The sequence below is a fragment of the Serinus canaria genome, chromosome 7, assembly GCF_022539315.1.
Source record: "Serinus canaria isolate serCan28SL12 chromosome 7, serCan2020, whole genome shotgun sequence".
In the NCBI taxonomy this organism is placed as follows: domain Eukaryota; kingdom Metazoa; phylum Chordata; class Aves; order Passeriformes; family Fringillidae; genus Serinus; species Serinus canaria.
The window spans coordinates 15,928,006-15,948,711 of record NC_066321.1 but is presented as its reverse complement, the minus strand read 5'-3'; the positions used below and the strand labels follow the sequence as shown (position 1 = coordinate 15,948,711).

General features: G+C 38.3%; 1 protein-coding gene across 1 annotated transcript in view; it reads left to right on the top strand.

Annotated features, from left to right (window-relative positions):
• LY75 (lymphocyte antigen 75) overlaps window positions 1-20,706 on the top strand; it is a 44,118-nt gene that overhangs the window by 4,481 nt on the left and 18,931 nt on the right. The window contains exons 5-20 of the mRNA XM_050977080.1: window positions 532-642; window positions 2,304-2,444; window positions 3,999-4,187; window positions 4,854-5,011; window positions 5,836-5,946; window positions 7,158-7,246; window positions 7,578-7,750; window positions 7,927-8,123; window positions 9,418-9,560; window positions 15,069-15,150; window positions 15,707-15,778; window positions 17,181-17,304; window positions 18,129-18,164; window positions 18,438-18,613; window positions 19,202-19,266; window positions 20,105-20,181. Of these exons, the coding sequence (XP_050833037.1) occupies window positions 532-642; window positions 2,304-2,444; window positions 3,999-4,187; window positions 4,854-5,011; window positions 5,836-5,946; window positions 7,158-7,246; window positions 7,578-7,750; window positions 7,927-8,123; window positions 9,418-9,560; window positions 15,069-15,150; window positions 15,707-15,778; window positions 17,181-17,304; window positions 18,129-18,164; window positions 18,438-18,613; window positions 19,202-19,266; window positions 20,105-20,181 (1,944 nt within the window). The remainder of the gene's footprint in view (window positions 1-531; window positions 643-2,303; window positions 2,445-3,998; window positions 4,188-4,853; window positions 5,012-5,835; window positions 5,947-7,157; window positions 7,247-7,577; window positions 7,751-7,926; window positions 8,124-9,417; window positions 9,561-15,068; window positions 15,151-15,706; window positions 15,779-17,180; window positions 17,305-18,128; window positions 18,165-18,437; window positions 18,614-19,201; window positions 19,267-20,104; window positions 20,182-20,706) is intronic.

The following is a 20,706-nucleotide window of genomic DNA, read 5'->3' as shown; positions in this document are numbered from 1 at the left end:
AAGTGGAGGCAGCACTTTCATTTCTGTCTTAAATCTCTGGGTCAAAAGTTGATTGTACTTTAAATATTTTGGCTTTCATTTGTGTAGCAAAACTAAGGTACTAATCTCATTTTAGGGAGTTATTTAAATTTGTCTGTATGATTTCACTGTAGCAGTTAGATGTTGTTCATATTGTTAATGAGGAGTATTCCCAAAATCCTAAATACAGGCCAGAGTGGCAGTTGGTGTTTTAGCAACATGTTACTCTCTTGCTATGAAATTGTCCTCCCTGATGTTCAGTCTTGATCTGGAGACATTATCCAAGTGCCTTTGGGACTATAAAACCAAAGGAGAAACTCCTGAAGACTCTGGGAGGGAAGGCTTGTGTGGATTAATCCCTCCTCAGTTCAAGAAAGCTTTCATGTCCAATTATATTCACAATCTTTCTTTCCTGAAATGTATGCAATTTCAGAATGCATTTTCAGTTTAAAGGAGACCAAAGAAAAATGAGCATTTTATACTAATTGTTTTCTTTTAAAAAAATATTTCTAGGCAAGGATGACATTGCTGAGATCTTCTGGATTGGCTTAAATCAGCTGGATGTTTCTGGTGGTTGGCAGTGGTCAGATCACAAGCCGTTGAATTTTCTCAACTGGCATCCAGGTACTGATATTTCTGGTGGTATTGAGGGAAATGCATGCAATGTTCTCAACAGTAACTAGTGTTACTTTTTTTTCCAGCTCATTCCGCTTTCAGAAGCATCTTTTCCTCCTAGCCAGCAAATCTTTCCATTCTCATTTTATATTTACAGCTGATTAGGTTAATAAGTCTCTAAAAAGGTGTAACTTAAATAGTATTTTTGAAGTCCATTTTAGTACAGTATCCACAGCTTTCCTAGCTGCTAAATTTCTCCTCCCACTGACAGAATGACACTGATTTCCCTCGGATATTTTGATTGTGTTCATGCAAGGACTGATGTTACTTAGAAGCTTAACTTGGGTTTTTAAACTTCAAGGTTGCCTAAATTTTTTTCAAGGTGAAGATGAAAGAAGTATAAAACCCTTGAAAAACCTTTTTTATTACTTCAAAGATGCTGTTAAGATTAGTGAGAGTATGTGGAATTTCCAGGATGAATTTGTAATGTTCTCACAAATATTTTATGCATCTGTGTGTATATGAGAATCCCAGAGTCATAGTCATCAGGAATATTGAAACTAATGTTGTTCTGCCATTCAAGCTGAATTTGAGCTTTTTTAAAGTGGAATTCTCTTTTTTCCTTTAGTTTCTAGAACAGTGCTGCAACTGGAATTCTGTGAAAAGTTGAGAAGTGGTTTCTGTTGCTTCTTTGATAACTTTGCTAAGAAATTTCTGTGAACTCTGTCTTTAGAAAGGTTAAGAACTTTACTGCTTGTACTATTGACTGCGCCTTCTTCTGTAGCTGTGACCACTCTGTAGGACTGTAATGCAGAGCTAGGGGCCAGACCATCCTGAGATACAGTGTCTTAATTTAGTCTGCAGTCATGGCAGACATATCCATGTCTACCCCTTTTGTGAAAGTATTTACTGGTGCCTTATAGGAATTTTGATACCTGCAAGTTGAGCCCATTACTGTTTCCTTTCCCTTTACCCCTCTGAAAAGACCCTGTCCCTCTGTTCTCTTTCATGGACAACTGAGATTTATCCTGAGCCTTTTTTCTGTGAGCCTGAACTAACCCAGTACAGGAGGAGCTGAGGTGCCCTGTGTAAGCCACAGCTTGGGTTTGCATTGAGGCTCAAAGAAAAAGGGAGTCAAAAAGTTCCATTGGAAAGGGCCTCCAAGGAGAGCTGAAGACTGCAAAAAAGAGTTATTCTCTGTGCTGTTTCAAATCTGGGGCCTTGTCTAAGGTTTCTGTTATGGTTAAGGTTATGGTTAGCATTGAGAGCAAGTGCAGAACTGTGTTTGGAATGGGGGTGGAATGGGACTGCCAAAGGAAACTGAGGGCTGCGAAAATGGCTCTCCCCTGAGATATTTCTGGTCTGGGAAAGTGCTCAGCCAAGGGTTTCTTGTATTGTAAATAGAACATTCCTTCTGGTTCTATGATTAAACATTGGAAAAGAAGTCAAGATTCCTTGATTCTGAAACTTTCTCTCTCAGAAAAGACATTCTGTGGGACCTGTGCTAGGACAGCTGCCCTCAGTTGATGCAAATTATGTTCTTCAAATAGAAGGTGCCATGCTATCCAGAGTCTCATTCCTGTATTGAACACCAGTAGGGCAAAGAAGCAGTCACTGCCTTACTGTGTGATAACTTGTGCTGTTATGTTTTTGTTTGTTCCTGTCTATAGATGTGCAGAGTTCATCCCCACTGGATGGGATGAGTTGTGTGGTGATGAATGCTGCTTCAGGGCAGTGGCAGAGTTACCACTGTGGGGCTCAGCTTCCATATGCTTGCAAGAAGTCACTCAATGAAGTTTCAAGTGTTCCAGGTAGGACAGTTTGCATTTTTAAGTTTTGTGTGTTAATGCAAGTATAATGTTCACTTATGGAGTCATTCTTTTCCCTCCCAAGCCTTTTCAGGCATCTCTGCCAAAACATTTTCACAACAGCTTTGATTTTTTAGCAGAGCAGAAGCAAACTCTGTTTCTTCAGTGTCAAGATGATGCATCACAAACAGTTTTCATTTTTTGCAGCTTTCTCATTCACACATAAAGCATTTTGCAGCAGTCCTGCCCTTTTCATCACATTTTCTTCCATGGCTTGTGCCTTCTTTTATGTATTACTGGAAGTCTGGAACTGGCAGTTGCATCCCAAACCTTTCCTTTAAGCCTGTTTAAGCCTTTCCTTTAAACCTTTCCTTTAAGCCTGTTTCTCTCTTGGTCTGTATTGACACAAAGTGGGACCTACCTGGGTCTGGGATCAAACTCTGTTGAATTCAAATAGAAGTAACCTTACTGTCCTCTGAAACCAGGCCAAGCACTGAAAATCAGAGTGCAAGAGTTGGTAGTTTGCTCAGTGTGTAATCTTTACTGGACCCATAACAGCTCTTGCAACATAGTAATTCCTTTATCTCAACCTACACACACACACAGAGGCCTTCAGTGTTTACAGTGGCGTGTAACTGCTTCCATGCTTTTGGCCATTTATCTACACCTGAATGTCCAACCCTTCCCATGGCCATGACCTCTTCTTCTATGCATGCTTTGGCCTTACCCAGTTCCCAGGGCTCTCCTGCAAAAACTTTTCCTAAAAGGTAATTGTCCTTGAATGACAGGGAGGTCTAGAGGAGAAGGGGTGTGGGATATCTCTGGCTAAGGCATGTTCTCTCTAGCTTCCCCTGGAGAGGTGTGTGCATTTGGAGAAGAGATAGTAATCAGTTTAAATGTATTTGGTTCAAGTTTTGCAGTGATACTCTGAAAGCTACTTGTCAGTTAACAATTCTTGTCTGTTCTCTGGCTCCTCAGTGGGGTATGTAGAGTTATTACCAGTGTTTATATAGTGTTTTATTCATTAAAAACCAAAATTCCTGTGGTTGGAGTATTTTATAGTGTGTTTTGTACCAGAAAGGCTATTAGTATATACCTTTTCAGCATCCTTTAAAACTAGTTAGAATTCTTTAATATCTTGAGAAGAAAAAAATTTAAAACTAGGCATTTGTTGAGTTGTGTGTTTCTTTCCTGCAATGAATCAACTTGTCTTCAGTTGCTCTTGAAATCTTGCTTACAATTAATTTTGGACCTTTCACTTACACTAAGACCAGCTTAATGTAAGGCACTCCTGCCTTTTGCTCCCACTCCCACTAACCTCTTTCTCCGTCAGTCTCTTTCAAGGCCCCAAAATATTATGAGTTCTCCTAATGCTGCATTGAAGTCTGTTTGTTTGGCTAAGCTGTGACCCTTTCTTTCATGAGCCCTGAAGGGATGTGAACATGTTCTGATTGCTGCCTTCTGGCTATTTTCAAGGTGCTGCTGACTTTCAAGCCAGCCTCTTGCACTAGGCAATGTAAAACAAAAACCTCTACTTCCATTTCTCTTCATTGTTAGAGTTTTGGAGACACTTGGATACTCTCTGTGATCCGGGCTGGCTCCCCCACGATGGCTTTTGCTACATGCTGATAAACAACCAGGCGCCTTGGAGTACAGCAGATGAGTTGTGCAAAGCAAATAAGAGTAACCTCATCAGCGTTCACTCATTAGCAGATGTGGAACTGGTTGTTACAAAGCTTCATAATGGTGAGTTGGGGTGGTTGTAAAGGTCAAGCACCAAGTGCTGCACACCATAAATTACAGACTGTTTTCCATGTCCTAGCATACACAGTTGTCATAATCTCTAGCTTTTAAGTGTGGGTGTTAAAGCTGAGCTTGTACTGAGGCTAGTGTTGAATGTTGCTGTGCAGATCCAAGCCCCCTGGGTTAGGACTTGTTCTGGTTCAGTCCTTTAATTTATTTATTTACTGGGCTAACCTACTTCTAGTTTTGTAATGCTTTATGCTTAATTTGCTCATTCAAAGAGAATAGTAGATAGTTGGATCAATATTTTGACTGCTGAGTCACTGAATTAATAAATAGTACCGATAGTGTTTGATGTTATGTCTTTGCATACCTCTAAATTTGGTTGGGGTTTTTTTTTTTGCTTTTTTGTGTGTTTGTTATTTCTGTTTGTTTGTGGTTGGGTTTTTTTCTTGTTGGTTCCTTCTCTGTTAAGCTTACTCATGGTCATGTGAGTATAAGATAAGAAACAAGATAACAAACATATGGTCTTTTCTCACTGTAAGAAAAGTAATATCACTATACTGCTGCACAGTATGATAAAAAAATAATTTTGCTAATAACACATTGCTTTCCTGTTAGTTTGAATATTATATTAAAACAGAATGCTGTCCTAATTTTAAATTACAGATGCTGAAGAGGAAATGTGGATGGGTCTCAAGAATGACGATGTACCAACCTTGTTCAAGTGGTCAGATCACTCGCCTGTGGTTTTTACCTACTGGGATCAGAATGAACCAAGAGTTCCCTTTAACAGCACTCCTAACTGTGTGTCATATTCAGGCAAGGTAGGAATACAGTGTTGAGTTTGATTTTTACTTGGTATTTTTTCATCATAGTAGAGGCAACCTGGTGTGTGTGAAAGTCAAGGAGGGGGGCAAAGCAGATAGCTGATCTTATTTCTGGAATAATCTTCAAAATACACTTTTCTACAAGCAAATTTCTTGAAATTATTTAGCTGGAACTTCGTACCTGTGTACTGCAAAGAATGGAAGAAATTACTCCTAGCTCTGAGACTAACACATAGTTGGTCAGATTGTATTTTGCGTTACTGTATTCTTGCATGTCTCTGGCAGAAAGGTAGAAAGGAAGGGATATCTGGGTTCAGTCTTCTCCCAGACCAATTTGAGTCACCCAGTCTGAGGATGGAATGTTCTAAAAAGGGTGTTGGTGAAGGAAGGAGGTCACTAAGAGTGGGAAGCAGGCTGTATCCCATCCTGCAGATTCACTAGAAAAGTGGAGCACGCATTTGTCTGCTGTGTCAGCAGCCTGGCACTGGAGTTTGTGCTCAGCTTCTCTGGGCTGTCTCTGAGCTACTACCACATTAGGCTGAGCACACCTCCTGCACCCATTCCCTTCCTGATCTAAGAGAGTTGGCACCACCCTGACCTTTTCTTTCCTTTCTGGATGTGATCCAGAATCCTCCCATCTCCATGTGTCAGCTTTCTCTCTCCCTTCCAGACAGGTAGCTGTGCATATAATCTAGGGCATCCCACCCAGTATCTCTACTGGAGGCATTTTGGCTTTCTCGCAATAGAAACAGCCCCTGCAAACACAGAATTGCAAAGATTGTTAGAATTTAAAATATTTCTTTTTCCTTTCATTCCTACAGCTGGGACAGTGGAGGGTCAAATCCTGTGAAGAAAAATTGAAATATGTTTGCAAGAAAAAAGGAGAGATTTTGAATGAAACAAAATCAGATAAAAGTTGTTCATTGGAAGAGGTAATAGGAAGCCTCTATTTCTTTTATAGTCATTTAGCTCTGAAACCTGCTTGAAATCACTTACTTCCTCTACTTCAATTTTTTTCTCATCTGTTCAGTAAAGTCTGTGGAACATTTTATCTGAAAAAGGACATTTATGTAGCATAAACCAAATTTCACATTCTTCTAAGCAGGCTCTGGATATATTATCAGCCTGTCTATTGATGAAAGTATTATGAGTTTGGACCCAGGAGAGGTTGTGTTTTATTTATTTATTTAAAAGAAATTGATTTTTTTTAGAAATGTCATTGATAAGACCATTTGTTCTGTTGGTTTTGTTCAAGCCATGTTTTAAAATTTAGAATAAGCACTTTGCAATGTAATATGCAGATTACATTTCTTGCACTTCACTGCCTCTCATTTTTGTTCTATGACTTCAATAAAGGTGGGGGCTTTTTTGGTTTTTTGTTCAGTTTTTTTACAGTACGACATCTTATGGCTTAAATAAAGCTTTTGTCTTTTGAGCTAGCCTGGGATGGCATTGCTAGCTACTTCAGAGTTACTTGGTTCAGTTTTGTGTGGCATATTGCTTGCAACAAAGATGTTTACCCCTTATCCTCCTTCTTACGTGGCCTTTTTACTCTGTCTTTTCAGAGACTTCCAGCATGTAGAGTTACAGCTATGTGTGCTGTTCAGACACCAGTGGCATTGCTAGGCTAGAAAAGAGTTAACACATTAATGTTTCTTGAAATTTCAGTGTAAATATGGGGAGAAATGTTTGAACAATAGAGAAATTTTGTAATTTTGTAATTTTTGTAATTTTCAGTATCAAGTATTTTTCTCAGAAGTAAAGAAACACTGGTGTATGCCTTCCTAATATTCTTGTGTTTGAATCCTGGCGTTGGTGGAACAGCATGAAAACTCCTATTGTTTTGAATAGGACTGGGCTGTTGCCCTTGTGTTTCTCTGTAAATGCAATAGTGGTCAGAAGACTCTGCCCAGGCAAGCTAAAACAGTGGTGTATTTTATTCCTGTGGCTGCATTATTTTTTACAACTGTGAATCTGAGAGTTGATGATAGTGGACCTTGTGTGTGACACAGTGCATTTCTTTCTTGTATATGCTGTGCCAGCTTGTGGGCACCAGCCACTGTTGGCAATGATTTATTTTCTCCTGTAGGTAATGCCTAAATTAGGTTGTTTTGTATAAATGTGGTTTTTGTTCTCTAACCAGGGATGGGAGAGACATGGAAACTACTGTTACAGGATTGATAAAATGGAAGTTTCATTTGGAGCCCAGTGCAATCTTACAGTGATGAACAGGTAAAGTACATTTGTAATTTATGAGCAAATTTAACATCACAATCCTGGAGATAAAAATCAGAGATTAAAACTGTTTTATGATAACTAATGGTTTATAAAGAAAAAGTAGAGAGAGAATTGCTTTTGCCAAGAACTAGAAATGTGTAACAATGGTAAACCTACAATGTGAAACCTTCCTGCAAGTGTGAGAATTCCCAGCCTGCTGACTCTGTGTTGAATATGGGACTGCCTGGTTGAGTGCTTGAACTCATGTAATATCCCTGGTTTTTAAAGTATCTCAGCAGTTTGTTATCTTTCAGATATTGACTCCAATTAATCTGTGAATTTTCAGATTTGAACAAGAATTTATTAACAGTCTAATTAGAAAGCACACAAAAGTTGAAGAAAAGTACTTCTGGACCGGTTTGCAGGATATCAGCCAGTCAGGAATATATTCCTGGGGTACGGTGAATGGGGAAACACCTGAAGCTGTGGCATACACCAACTGGAATTCCATGCAACCAGGTAAATTTGAAAACTAAAGCCACATAAAAATACTGTTCTTTTACACTGAGCAAGCACTGGAGTACCATGTTACAGAACTCCAAGCATGCAATAAAGTAGTAATTCACAACTATGTCAGGGGGTTTTTTGAAACTAGCCAGTGGTTTTAAATGTGGTTTTGGTGGCTTTAATTTTAGAGTTTTCAGGAGGATGTGTGGCCATGTCCAGTGGAAATTCTCTTGGAAAGTGGGAAACTAAGGATTGTAAAACCACTAAAGCATTTTCTGTCTGCAAAAAATATATTGGGAAGCCCAAGGAGCCAGAAGTGCTCCCAAAGCCAACTGATCCCTGTCCCCCTGGGTGGCATAATGGATCCGGCCTTGCCTGCTACAAGGTAAAATGTCATTCCTGTTTGATGTTAATTGCTCAGTAGTGTCTTGGAGGAAGTGAGTGATCAGCCATTTTTGAGCATAGCTGCCCTCAAGGGCATTTTCCAAGTGCTCCTCACCAGGAGAGGGAATTGGTGTTGATTCAGATTGACTGCCTGTAGATACTGTCCTGCATCATCCTCTGCCATTCATGGAAGGTGCATTGTGCTTCTTCTGTGGGCAGCTGACTGGGGCCACAGCACTGACCCTATACTGCTGCACAGACATGCACAGACCCCTGGTTAGGGAAGGAAAGCACTTTGCATCACCTTCCCTTGCCCTTTTCCTTTCTGTACTCTAAGAGTATGGATAGGAGAGGTAGGATTTTTCTCTGGTTTGAATATAGATTTATAAAAACATTCAGCCTCAGTTATATTTTACTGTTTTGAAGTGACCAGTGGAAGCAAGCAGCTCTGCTATTTAGCTGGAATGGCTTAAACAAAATTTTATTTAGTAATTCAGGTTTTTCCCTTCTATTAAAAACCGAGTCAAGTTAAAACTGAGGCTGTTCATTAGATTAATTATTTTTTGGCTCAGTCTGCAATGAACTGTTTCTTGTAAACAGCTCATATAGCTAAGTGGGGAAACCCAGCTTGAATAACAAGGGTGTGGGCAAGCATCCTGAAGGGATAGGTCTGTGCTGCTGTGCAGCATAGCTGTGCCATAGCTGATGGACATGACAGCTGGCCCTGGCAGATTCTCCACAACTGCTGTTGACCGAACGCAGCATGCCTGTGCAGAGAAATCCAGCTGATGGGAATTGTCTTGGACTGAAACCAAGGGGATCAAGTGGATGTGTTAGCTGAGGTGTATGAGCCAAACTTGCACCTCAGATGCATGCAGGTTTCCAAGGGTGTGCCAAAGAACTTTCTTCATGCACTTAAGTGAGCCCAGTTTAAGTGAATATTAGGCTTTGTAGTTCACCATAAATTTTGAAAGAGCAGCATTCCTTAAGACTTATAACTTGACTTGCAGCTATGGAATGCGCTGGCTGGTGGTTTCTAAAATGTTTCTGGTATAGAAAAGCAGAGAAAGTCTGTCATGTGGAATATGTTGCGTTTGAAACAAATTTTGCCAGCTAAACTTCAGAGTCTGGCTGTTGTCAAGCAAACTGAAAGAAAAAATGTTAAAAAATCAAGTTTTTTCCCTATGGAAATACCAGCTATTAAATCTCAGATGGCCACATTTTAGTAGAATAGGAGCGTTTTAAAAATACTGCCTCGTGTCCTTTTCTGCTCTGACATTTTGGCTGTTGTGAAGTTCTTCCATAGTGAAAGAGTGCTGCGAACCAGGACCTGGGAAGAGGCAGAAAGGTTCTGTGAAGCCCTTGGAGGCCATCTGCCTAGTTTTAGCCACTCAGAAGAAATTAAGTCTCTTCATTCTATCCTGAGGAAAATGATCAGGTAACAAACTAGCCATGTTCTAAAGTTTTGATTCTGCAGTGGATCCCAAATGCTGCTGCTGACCACAAATGGCAAATACGAGAGTGTGTGACACCTGTGTTTCCCACAGAACACTTTGATGTGGCATTTCAACTGCCTTGCTGGAAAATGTCACAGGAGTACAGCTTGGGCTGATATTTCACATTGCAAGAGGCAGCACAGGAAGAGAAATTTCTGTAATGGAAGATGCTAAAAGCTCAAATCTAAGTCTGTTGTTACAATAAATTATTCCTTCTCTGTGTGGAATTTTGGCACACCTAGATGGTAAATGTACTTACTCTTTACTGGTACATTCTTTAGAGATGAGTTATTATTTCAGTTTTTCAGATACATCTCATTTTTATTCATGAAATTCTTCCTGACTAAACTGGGTGCTAACTTTTGAAAATGTGAATAATGTAGTGTCCAGCAATCTGGTTGGCACAGATCCTATTTGGCATAGCTGCACTAACACTATATGGGCATTAGATGGGTGTGCTGAATGTTCTGGTATCAACAGATTAAATGCTAAATAATTTATGAATTTAAAGCTTTATTTTTAATCAAATGAACTGTCACTGCAAAGCTTTATTAGGCATTGGAGTGATGTCAGATCCTTGTGTAAGAACGGTTTTTTGATTGACAGTCTGTTTTTTTAGAATTTTTGCCTTCTAAAACTCAATTGCTGCCAGTTATGTGATGTAATTTTTTTCATCAACAAACTAAATCAGGATTATTGCAGAAGCTGCCAGCATACAGCCCTGTGATTAAATTTTTAAACCCGATGACTGAAGAGGTCCCTTCTTGAGAAACCAGTGAACTTTTTTTAGAAGTGCATAAGTCACAAAAATTACTCAGTGTTTATGTTAATAAGAGACAAAACCAAACTTGCATGCTCTATATATAGATAGTTGAGCTTATGTAAAAGCCACTTGTGATTCCTTTGCTAAACTGGCTGAAGTCCCACAATAAAAATCAGCACGCAAATGATTTCTAGCTGCAGACCTTATTAGATGGTTTTTCAATTCCAAATTTTGTTTTGGTGCACCTAATTTACTATGCAATGTGAATAGAGAAGTAACGTTTTATTTTTCTACAAGTACTTGCTTTTGAGCTTGAAGACTGTCTGAGGTATTAATCACATTTTCTGTTAGGAGTCTAAAGGTGGAGACTTCTGTCTTTCCAGGAAGTCAGTTGACACAAAATGCTCCTGCATTTCCCATAGTTCAGAAATTTCAAACTTAGTCTGAAAGATGATAAGTCCCAATATTTCAATGTTATTCCAGCAGAACTTAAAATGAGGGGCAATATACTGAGCCTGGTAGAAATTGACTCTGCAGTTAGTGTTGCAGTAACTGCTCATATCAAATATAACTGAAGACACAGTATTTTCATCTGAGCTAACCCCTTTCTCAGCACTTCAAAATTGAAGTTCTGAACTGAAATACTACATAGCTGATATTGCCTGAGGTATTTTAAATTAAATAATGTTTGTTTAGATAACATGATGAATTGTTGAAGATAGTTATGCTTTTAAATTACTCAGAGGTGTTGATTACATAAAATATTTTGGAGGTCAGATGTCAAGGGTAGTTAATATAAAAATCAAACTCATTTGAGATAGGAAACCATGTGAATTATTTCACCAAGAGCAAATACTTGAGCTAACTGGGAGAAATCACTCCAAGGTGATATTAGATATGATTAGCTGCTGGAGTGTGCTGGCATGCAGTTTGTTCATATTCTCTGTATTTACTCAGTGCAAACTCCAACCTAAAGCATTCATTCAGTGCGTTCATTTCAGCTTGGGGAAGGAGCCACACCTCGACTCTCTTGGTTTCAGGTTTTTTCCCCTTGCACAGTTCTCTGGTGACTCATTGAGAATTGTTTGTTTTTAAATGTTAGCAAGAGTCATTTTGGTTCACCAGGAAAAGGGCAGCTTGCCTAGTCCATTCTGTTCTTTACTCAGATTCCACCTTAGAGTCAAATAAGAGCCAGAATCACTCCAGCCAAGTCAGGCTATTGCCATTGGAAAGGAAAATAAAATTTGCCTGCCAGCCTTCCCCTCTTTGGAAGAAGTAGCATAACCTCTTTTGGCTTTAAGGGACAAGATACAGGCAGATCAGATCCAGTTCAGCTACCTCCATTCTTTTCAGACTGTGTTTGTGAGCATTCTGCATCTTAAAGCTGGCAGCAATGCTGGACACAGGAGGAGAAACAGCTTGCTCTGGTTAGAAGTAACATTTCAGCAAGGATGCCTTACTGGAGAGAGATCCAGGTTGCCTTTTATATTAACAGCTTTGCTGCTGTAATTGATTTGAGTCTAAAAAGCCTCACAAACACTTGAGTTTGAAAGAAAAAAACCACCTCAACAGAATGGCCAAAACAGCAATAAAGCTGAGATGCAAGCTGTAGTAATTGCATTAATTCAACTTCTCTTTTCTTCCACTCAAAAGCAGGTAATTAGCAGGATGTGATTTTGCAGTAGCCTGTTACAGCAGGGAGAACAAGGGGGCCCAGTGGGCTTCATGCAGAATTTTAGGCCAGCACTGCCTTAGATTAAATAGTGCCTTAAATTGTACCATTAAGGAGTTGGCCCAGATGTATACTTTGCCTCTTGTCAAGACCTAGGTTGACCTACAAGCCCTAAAAACTTCACTCATAATCTTGTGTTGGAGCTGTTATAAAGGACAGAGAAAATAATTTTCTATTTTGGCAGTTGGAATATGATCAGAAAAAGTACAGGTTTATAGTCCCTTCACAATCTGAACTGTATTTATTCACTCCTGCAGTATTTGACTTTTATGAATGTTTATCTCTGTGTAAAAGAAAAACCAGCAGTATTCTGCAGGGGTTGCTAGAGATTTAGAGTCTTTCAGTGTCAGTGTGGAGTCCATTGTAAAGCACAAATTGCATGTATGTTTTAGTTTAAAACTGAGGATACTTTAGGCTTTTAGAGACAGTTTCAGGAGTGTAGCTCAAAGAATACCCTGTTGCTGAAAAATCCATTTTGATATCAGTCCACAGGATGAATTTTAATGCTTTGCAATGAGGAGACAGATACTTGAAGCGCAAGCAAATTCCTTGCTGCAAGCTTAATTGCAATAGGGAGTCCTAATTTATCTTTGTCTTAAATAGTTGGTGGAATTCTTTGTTATGATGAGGTGACAGTATAATTTCAGAGGGTTATCAGAAGGCTTTACTGAAGCTTAAAAGTACTGTCAAGTGTAGTGTAACAGTTACTGAATTACTTATGGTCATGTCTGACCAATTCCAAAAGAAGCAAAAGTGATATATTAATGTGTAAGAGCCCAGTCAGCTGAAAACATTGTTCTGTTTGCAGGCTAGTAATTGCAAATTGGGAGATAAGCTGGAGAAATTCTTGACCTGGCACACTTCTTGTTTTTAATTTATTTATTGTATACTACCCAAACACAAATTGAAAGAGTTTGAAAAATTGCTCTAGAGCCTCAGGTAATTACTGCAAATTGTTTCAAAATGAGTGTCTCAAATGTTATTTTTAGTAGATATTCCTGTGTGGATCAACTGCTTAAACTGTGCTAAGTCTGTAGGTGACATTTAGGAGGGGATCTCTGCCTCTTAGTTGGAGGAACAGCCACAGAAAAATGAACTCCTCAAGGCAAATAGCCAAAAGTCACTTAGCTGTTTGACAGCTGTGAATGTTTGGCTCACAGTTTTCCCACTGCAGTGGTACGGGGCATTTAGGCTCTTTTAAGGCTCCTTAGTAGTATCATTGAAAGGCTAAAGATTGATCAGTATGATAAAATCACACTGGAGTGATCATACCATCTCACCAATGTCAGAAAACTATTACTGGAGTTGAGAACAAAGGAAAAAAATAGATCTGTTGGTGGCTGATACTTTCTTCCTAAAGGAAACTTTACCAAGTACTTTACTGTTGCCCTTCTTGGATTTCATATACTTAGCTCACAAACCCTGAGTTAAGCTGTTTCTTGGTGCTGCACCATCAGTATTTTCAGACTGTTCAGAATCTTTGAGGTGATACTTGTGGAAAGCTAGTGGAGAAGCCTGATTCTGAGTCCATCCCTCCAGGTCATAAAGTAATTTTCATAAACTTTCCAAGTTCTGGCTTCAAATCACAAAGTTTGTCAGCTACCTACCTCCTACCTTCTGGGGAGCCTTTTATGAACTCTGACCTCTGCTGGTCAAATGTCTCTGTCAAATGTCTCTTTAGTTTTGAGCTTAAAATTATTTTTGAGTTGTGATTCCCTCAGAGATGATGTTCTTTTCACTCAAGTCTTTCCTCTTCTTGCAGGTTTAGTCTCCTAAAATATTACAAAGAATAATTGTATCCTTTCCCTGACTTTCTTTGGGAAGACTATACAAGAAAATTCTTAATCCTTGTTAATAGCCTAAGTGCCTAATTTCCTCCAGTTCCTGTGTTCCTTCTTTGTGTTTGGTGCATCCTGCTGGGATAGTGCTCCTGATACAGTTCTACAGGAGCCCTGTAGTTTGGCATCAATGCTTTATTGTTGCAGTCAGACCACCTTGATGAGAGTGCCTTTTCCACAGCTCTTTTGCAGTAGGGTTTCATGTCGTCTGTGATTTCAGAAGAAACTCATGGTCTTTCTCCCCTCTGCTGCTTCCAGCTGATACAGTCATTCAGAGAAGTGTCTATTGACTTTACTTGGCTGGGTAGTGGATTGGAGTAAGTTATAAAGCTCAGTTTATGAGCCCTGCACAAAATTGAATCTCTGAGAATTTGCAGTACAAAACTAACCTTGCAGTTGGATTGTCCCTTTAACTTTATTACAGCATCTTTATATTCATAAACAAAAGATTATTGTAAAGCTTCTTACTGCAGACTTGAGTATTTACATTGTAAGCCTGTTTTTTTCAGGTAATTTTGTATCTTTGAACATAACTGAAATTTTAAATTTAAGTGTCTTCTGCTTTTGAAAAACGAGGAAGTAAAATCTAGAAAAAAACCCAGTTCTGACTGGACTAAAATTTCTACTGCCACTTGTTCATGCAGCAATTGAAGTCAGTGGTGTTAGGTGCTGATTTATGTCTATTTATGAGGGTGCATAATTGAAATAGGTGCCCATGTTTAGTGTGTTTATATCACTTACAGAGTTAAGGGAAATAGTTCTTTGAGTAGAAGCTTTTGTGTGGTTTGAGGAAGAGTGAATTTGAGCTGATGGTATTTGGGAGATTGCCCAAGGTGGACAAGAGAAAGGGAACCAAGCTATATAAACACTCTGTGATTCTGGAAGAGACCATTCTATCAAATGACAACTGATGAAGTGGTGATGCAGCCCACAAAAGATAGTTTTCTTCTGTATAGAAGAGGTTCTAGCCCTTGTGTCTATTTTCTCTTTTACCTGCTACAACTAAAACCTTGGTTTTGCTGCTTGTTCCTAAATAACGCCATGCCATAGATCGGTCTTCCTATTAAATGAGCTGAACCATTTGTTTGGCATAAGATTCTACCTTGTTTTTTTACAGCAATGACAGATGGGTCTGGATTGGAATGAATAAGAGGAGTCCTGATTCTTTGGGAACCTGGCAATGGAGTGATAACAAACCAGTAAGTTAACTTTTAATCAGGAAGTGTCAAATACTGATTTGTTTCAACTAGGACTGAATTAAAAGTAAATTGATAAATATTTTAATTAAAATTTGTCAAGTCTTTCAACAGATTAATAATTCAGAAGAAGATTGTGGCATGCAAGCAGATTTCCAATTAAAAACGTATCTTTAACAAGGCTAACCAGATTTCCATCTTCATTATATTACAGTAATTTCACAGAAATGTAGTAGTAAACATCCAAGAGGTGGTGGGGAGAACAAGGTGTCTTCATGCCACAACAGAAGGGAGGGTTTATCAGCTCATTTCCTTGTTGTCAGACTTTTCCAAAAATATTTTCCTCACTGTAATTGTTTTATTTGTCTGAAATTGTGAGTTCTTCCTCCTCCCCCCCAGAAAACAGACGTGGTGACTCAAAACTGAAGGAGTAACTGCCATTTAACACATTTTAATAGTAATAAACATAATAGGACCCCAGGTTTGAATGGTTATCTCTTGGGATTGCCACAGCAGAGTGTCAGATGCTGATTCTTTCACCCTGTCACTCATCCTGTAGGTAACCAGTGTTGTTATGCCACTTGACTATCTGGAAGATGAGTATGATACAAGAGACTGTGCTGCATTAAAGGTTAGTTTCAAGGTTTTTAGTAATGTGTGGTTTTACTTGGAAGTAGTTGGAAAAAATAATTTTTCCAGTTGTAAACTGAATTTAGGTTTAGATGTTTTCTTAGTATAATGAAAAAGCTGTAGTGTTTCTTTTATCAATCTACGCCTATTACAAACTTTCCCTTAATTAAGTATTTTTTATGAGACAAGTTCTGTGCTAATGATAACTTTTCATAGGACTTCTTCTGAACATTTTAATTACAAAATATGTTAGTAACAATGCTATTCTGTATTGCATAGTGTCATACTATGGATCTCTTGTTTAGTACATATAATTCTTGAGGACGTGTCATGGAGTCTTAAAAAAAAAAAGCACAGCGAGCCCTGCCAGTAACTTGTAAAAAATCTATACTAGCTTTTCTTAACTGCAGATTAAGAAAAAATTTGAAACCTGAAGGGGAATGCAGTAGCCAGGACAGAGCATGTGTTTGTGTTTATTGTGTGTATTTCCTTGTTTACTTGTGAAATAGACTGTATGTTCTCTGTTGGTTTCTAATTTCAAATGTCAGACCTCAGCTTGATTCCTGATTAAGCTCCTCAATACTTAATTTAGTCTGGATGGCAGGAGTTTTAAAATAGCCTTTAATTTTTCTGAAGTATCATCTGACTTTGTAGTACCTACCATCCCTTTTAACCTAAATAGAACCACCTCTGCTTTTAGGATTTACTGGGGGAAAGGATAATTGCATCCCTTTCCTTCTGTTCACAGCCATTTCCCTCATTTGCTTCTCCTGTGTTCATGAGCCCAGACTGAGAACCTGGTCAGCATTGAGCTCCTAAAATTTTAGACCCAGGAGAGAACTGTGAAGGGAATGCTGTGAACATAGTAACTTTCCTCTCCTGCCTGCTAGTTATAGACATGTCATTTCAGTAAATAATAAAAAATTCTCTTTACTGGAGACACCAGCAAGAGTGAAGCCAGTTCTTCAAGCTTGATTGTAAGAAATAATTTTAAATAAGAACTTTTTTTTCTGTTCCAGTTCAGATGGTTTCTTCTTTTCAGCAGAAATTAGATTAATTTCAGGGGAACAAGTTGCAATAGATAATTTAATAGTAAGCATCAATGAGAAACCAGGCACTACAAAAACCCTAAGAAACATTATTTCTAGGAAAAACTTCTAAGATGTTTGTGTGTAGACTGACCTTAAGCCCTTTATGTAATTGCTTCACAGCATTAGCTAACATGGAGAGTTATGGTTAAAGTTGCAGCTGTATCTGCTCTTTTATTTGCAAAATAAATTGTGTGACTAACAACACAGTAAAATACACTGATTTGGCCAAAGGACCTTTTTATTACAGTTTAATTTTACATTTCAAAGGCCTATGTTGTCCTAATTCAGTTCTCTGTTTCTATTTGAATGCAGACCTCACAGTTTTCACGGAGATCATTTTGGAGATTTTACTTCCATGAAGCCAGAGACCTTGAATTTTACTTCAGGCCTTTTGATTGTGAAGCGAAGCTTGAATGGGTCTGCCAGATAACAAAAGGTAAACTGCAGTTACTTCCATCTATTCATATAAAGAGTTTAATACAATGACTTGCAATTATAGAAACTTTGCAAACAGTATTTTGTTGTTTCCTCTCTGAACTGTTGATTCCTGAGGAATCAGACAAGAGGACAGTACATGAAATGTCTCACTGATGCCACATACAAACAGATGCACACTTAGATCAGAAACTGACCCTTAGGAGGAGGCAGTATCACTGCTCTCATATTCTTTCTAGTCCCATGAAGTAAGAAGTGGTTTCTTGTGTGGTGAAATAAGCCACTGAGTTGTAGCATTTGTGGACTTGACTTAGTCTTTCTTAGTGATATTTTTAACTAAATCACCACAAGTATTTTGGGTGTACAGTTTGCTTACCACTTAGGTCAGCTAGCCTTCTTCTTGTAAAACAAGTGTACTAGCTCCTCATTGTAGTGAGGAGAGGGAATACAAAAGAATTGCTTGGCATATCTGCACGGATTTTTTCATGCAGTATGAAATGTAATCCAGTAGACTTTTACATTTGGGTTGTTGATTAAAAGGTGTCTTGGGATGAAACTTTCTTGTTGGGGTGAGATTCTGCAGAAATACTACTTTGATGCTTGGGAGATGAAAGAACCACAGATACGTAAGATAGAAGTATGCAGTACTCCCATTAATTTTATATCAGCTAATTTTATACTATTAAACCCGTGTATGATTTCATTCTCCTTTTTTTTCATCATGAATACTGAAAAGTTTGAGTACTAACCATCATTTCTATTATTGGTGGCCACAGTCTTGTTGGAAAGTGAATTCAGTGACTCTTCCTTTTTTCTTCTGAACAGGAAGCACTCCAAAGACACCAGAGTGGTATATACCAGGTAATTTGACTTATTTTGTATTTTTCCACTATGTTGTAGGGTTGTTTGCACTCAATTTCTTTTATTAGGTTTACATTGCTACTGCAATGCCTGTTTCATTCCAGAAAAGATTATGACTGATAGAATTTGATAGGGTTTGGTTTTGAGAGAGTTCAAAATGCAAAGCATTGACTCTTCCCAATGTCAAATTGAGATTCCTTAATAAATTCAGAAAAATAAAAAATTTGAATTTCAGAATTCATTTCTTACTCATTTGATATTTCTTCTGTGTAGATGAAATTGGAATTCATGGACCCCCGCTTGTTGTTGATGGAGCAGAGCTGTGGTTTGTACCAGATAAAAACCTGAGCTACCAGGAAGCTATTTCCTACTGTCAAAAAAATGATAGTGATTTAGCCTCTGTAGAGTCTTACCCAAAACTCAGGACAATACTATCTCAAATAGAAAAGGTAAGGGGATGTAATCTGTTTTCACAGTTACTTTCCCTTGCAGGGAAATATATTTGCCAAGTTTTCTAGTATAAGAAAATGTTAATCCTAATTTCTTTCTTTTTCCTGTTGGCCTGAATGGTTTTCAGTTGTGCTTAAAAGGAAAAGATAGGATAAAAGACAATTATTTTAATCGTAGTCTGGTAAAAGAATTTTTGAATTTAGAAGTAGGTTTAACAACATTTGAAAACCAAAAAACTCTCTGAATGGTGAAAAAGGGTCATAGAGGACCACCATGCAAGCATCCCATTGTCTGCAAATATTTCATTAACAATTGTGCTAGTTCTTAATTTTGTGCACAGGACAACGTATAGTTTTTTACCTGGTGAGAGGATTTAATTAGAAATGCTGGATGGTCTCATAGGCTTTATGGAAGGGGTTTGTGTTGTTCATGGCATGAAAGTACATTCTTGTAAGGCACCTGAGAAAAACATCTCAAGTTTCAATACCTCTGTGACTAATTTTGTCACATTGTTCTATGTTTGGTAGAATCAGGAGCTCTTTGTATGTGGGTTGTAAAACACTGGGTTTTGTTCTTTACTTCCACAGTTATCAAACAGCGAACAGAAGTGGTGGCTGAAGTTCATTGATTATGGCTACAGCTATCATTCACCGTATGTAGAATAATTATGAGATGCTTTATTGTAAGCTTTATTTTGTGCTTTCTAGGAATTGTGAACTAGAGTAGTTAATTCATAGTAATTTTATTGTAACTGAGTTAGTAATCCATTTCTTATGTGTGTTATCAGAACCTCTAGATTTTGAGCTGTTGGGCTTAGGCATCTTAGTCTTGTTGTGTGGATCCTTGAAATGTGTGATCCTAGAAGCTAATGTATTCCCTTGATCTTTGACATGCTTTTATTGGGGCTTTGGGCAAACTTGTGTGTTCTGTAAACATTTGGAGAACTGACCAAAAAAAAGTGCCTAGTCTGTTGACTCTGAGGATTGAGGAGTACCCAAGAATAGGGAATAGGAAATTGATTTAAGACATCACTCTTCTAGGGAAGTAATGCCAAAGTGTTGGAGGACTTTTAGTATAGCCTTGTAGAGCTGGGATGACTCACAGCAAATCTTGCATCATTCTCTTCTTGGCTGCAGGGAAGATTCACTGGCTTCTTACAAGGAAAGTCCTTCACTTTCCAGAATACTATAGCAATGCACTACTGTGAAAAGAAAACCAGAGCTATTGCCTATTCCGTTCACTTGTCATGGCAGTGTGCTGTGATTGCAGCATGGTGATAAATAATCTCCTTCTGCACATCTCAACACAGTTAATTTGGGCACGGTACATAACTGCTGAACCTACCACATATTTATTTCTAGCCTAGTTTGTGTAGGGCATCTAGAAACAGTTAATAGCCCAAATTTTTGTTTGCACTGACACTGTTGCTATCAGAGTTTCTCCGTGAAGGTCACATTGGATTGGAGATTAACTGAAATATTTATATCCAGTTTACAGTTATTTCCACGCTTCCATGATAGATTACTGAGAGATTGCTGGTATATTTCCAGAAAGAACTGGTATAGAGGTAAGGTTGTCTTTATTTTTCACCCCCTCTGCTATTGTTGTGTTTATTTGGAAAGAAAAAAAGTAGTAATTACTGTTCTATCGAAACTCTTCTATTTAATGCAGACTGATACCAAAATAGGAGTGAATGGCTTCTTCATAATAATCTGATTGACTGTTGAATCATTTATTACTTCCTCATGGTAGAAGCCATGGTAATATTTCTTAATGGCCAGAGGCAAACCTGAATTCAAATGACATTTTTTTAATGATAGCTTGGCACTCTTTCTGCAACAGAAATTAATTAGGTGAAATCTGATTTTGGTGGCTACCTTTTGTGTTTATGCTACATATTCTGAGGTCTGGAATTTGTCTGAGAGCCGTTAGTTTGAGAGGTGAACTCTGTGCTTGCAACCATATCTGGAGACACAAATTCCATTAACTATTGCAGTCATATTGTAAGATATAGACAAAATAATGAAAAAGCCTCCTGGTGGTACTTGAAGTGTATTGCTTCCTTTCTTCAACACTTATGTTGAGGAAAATG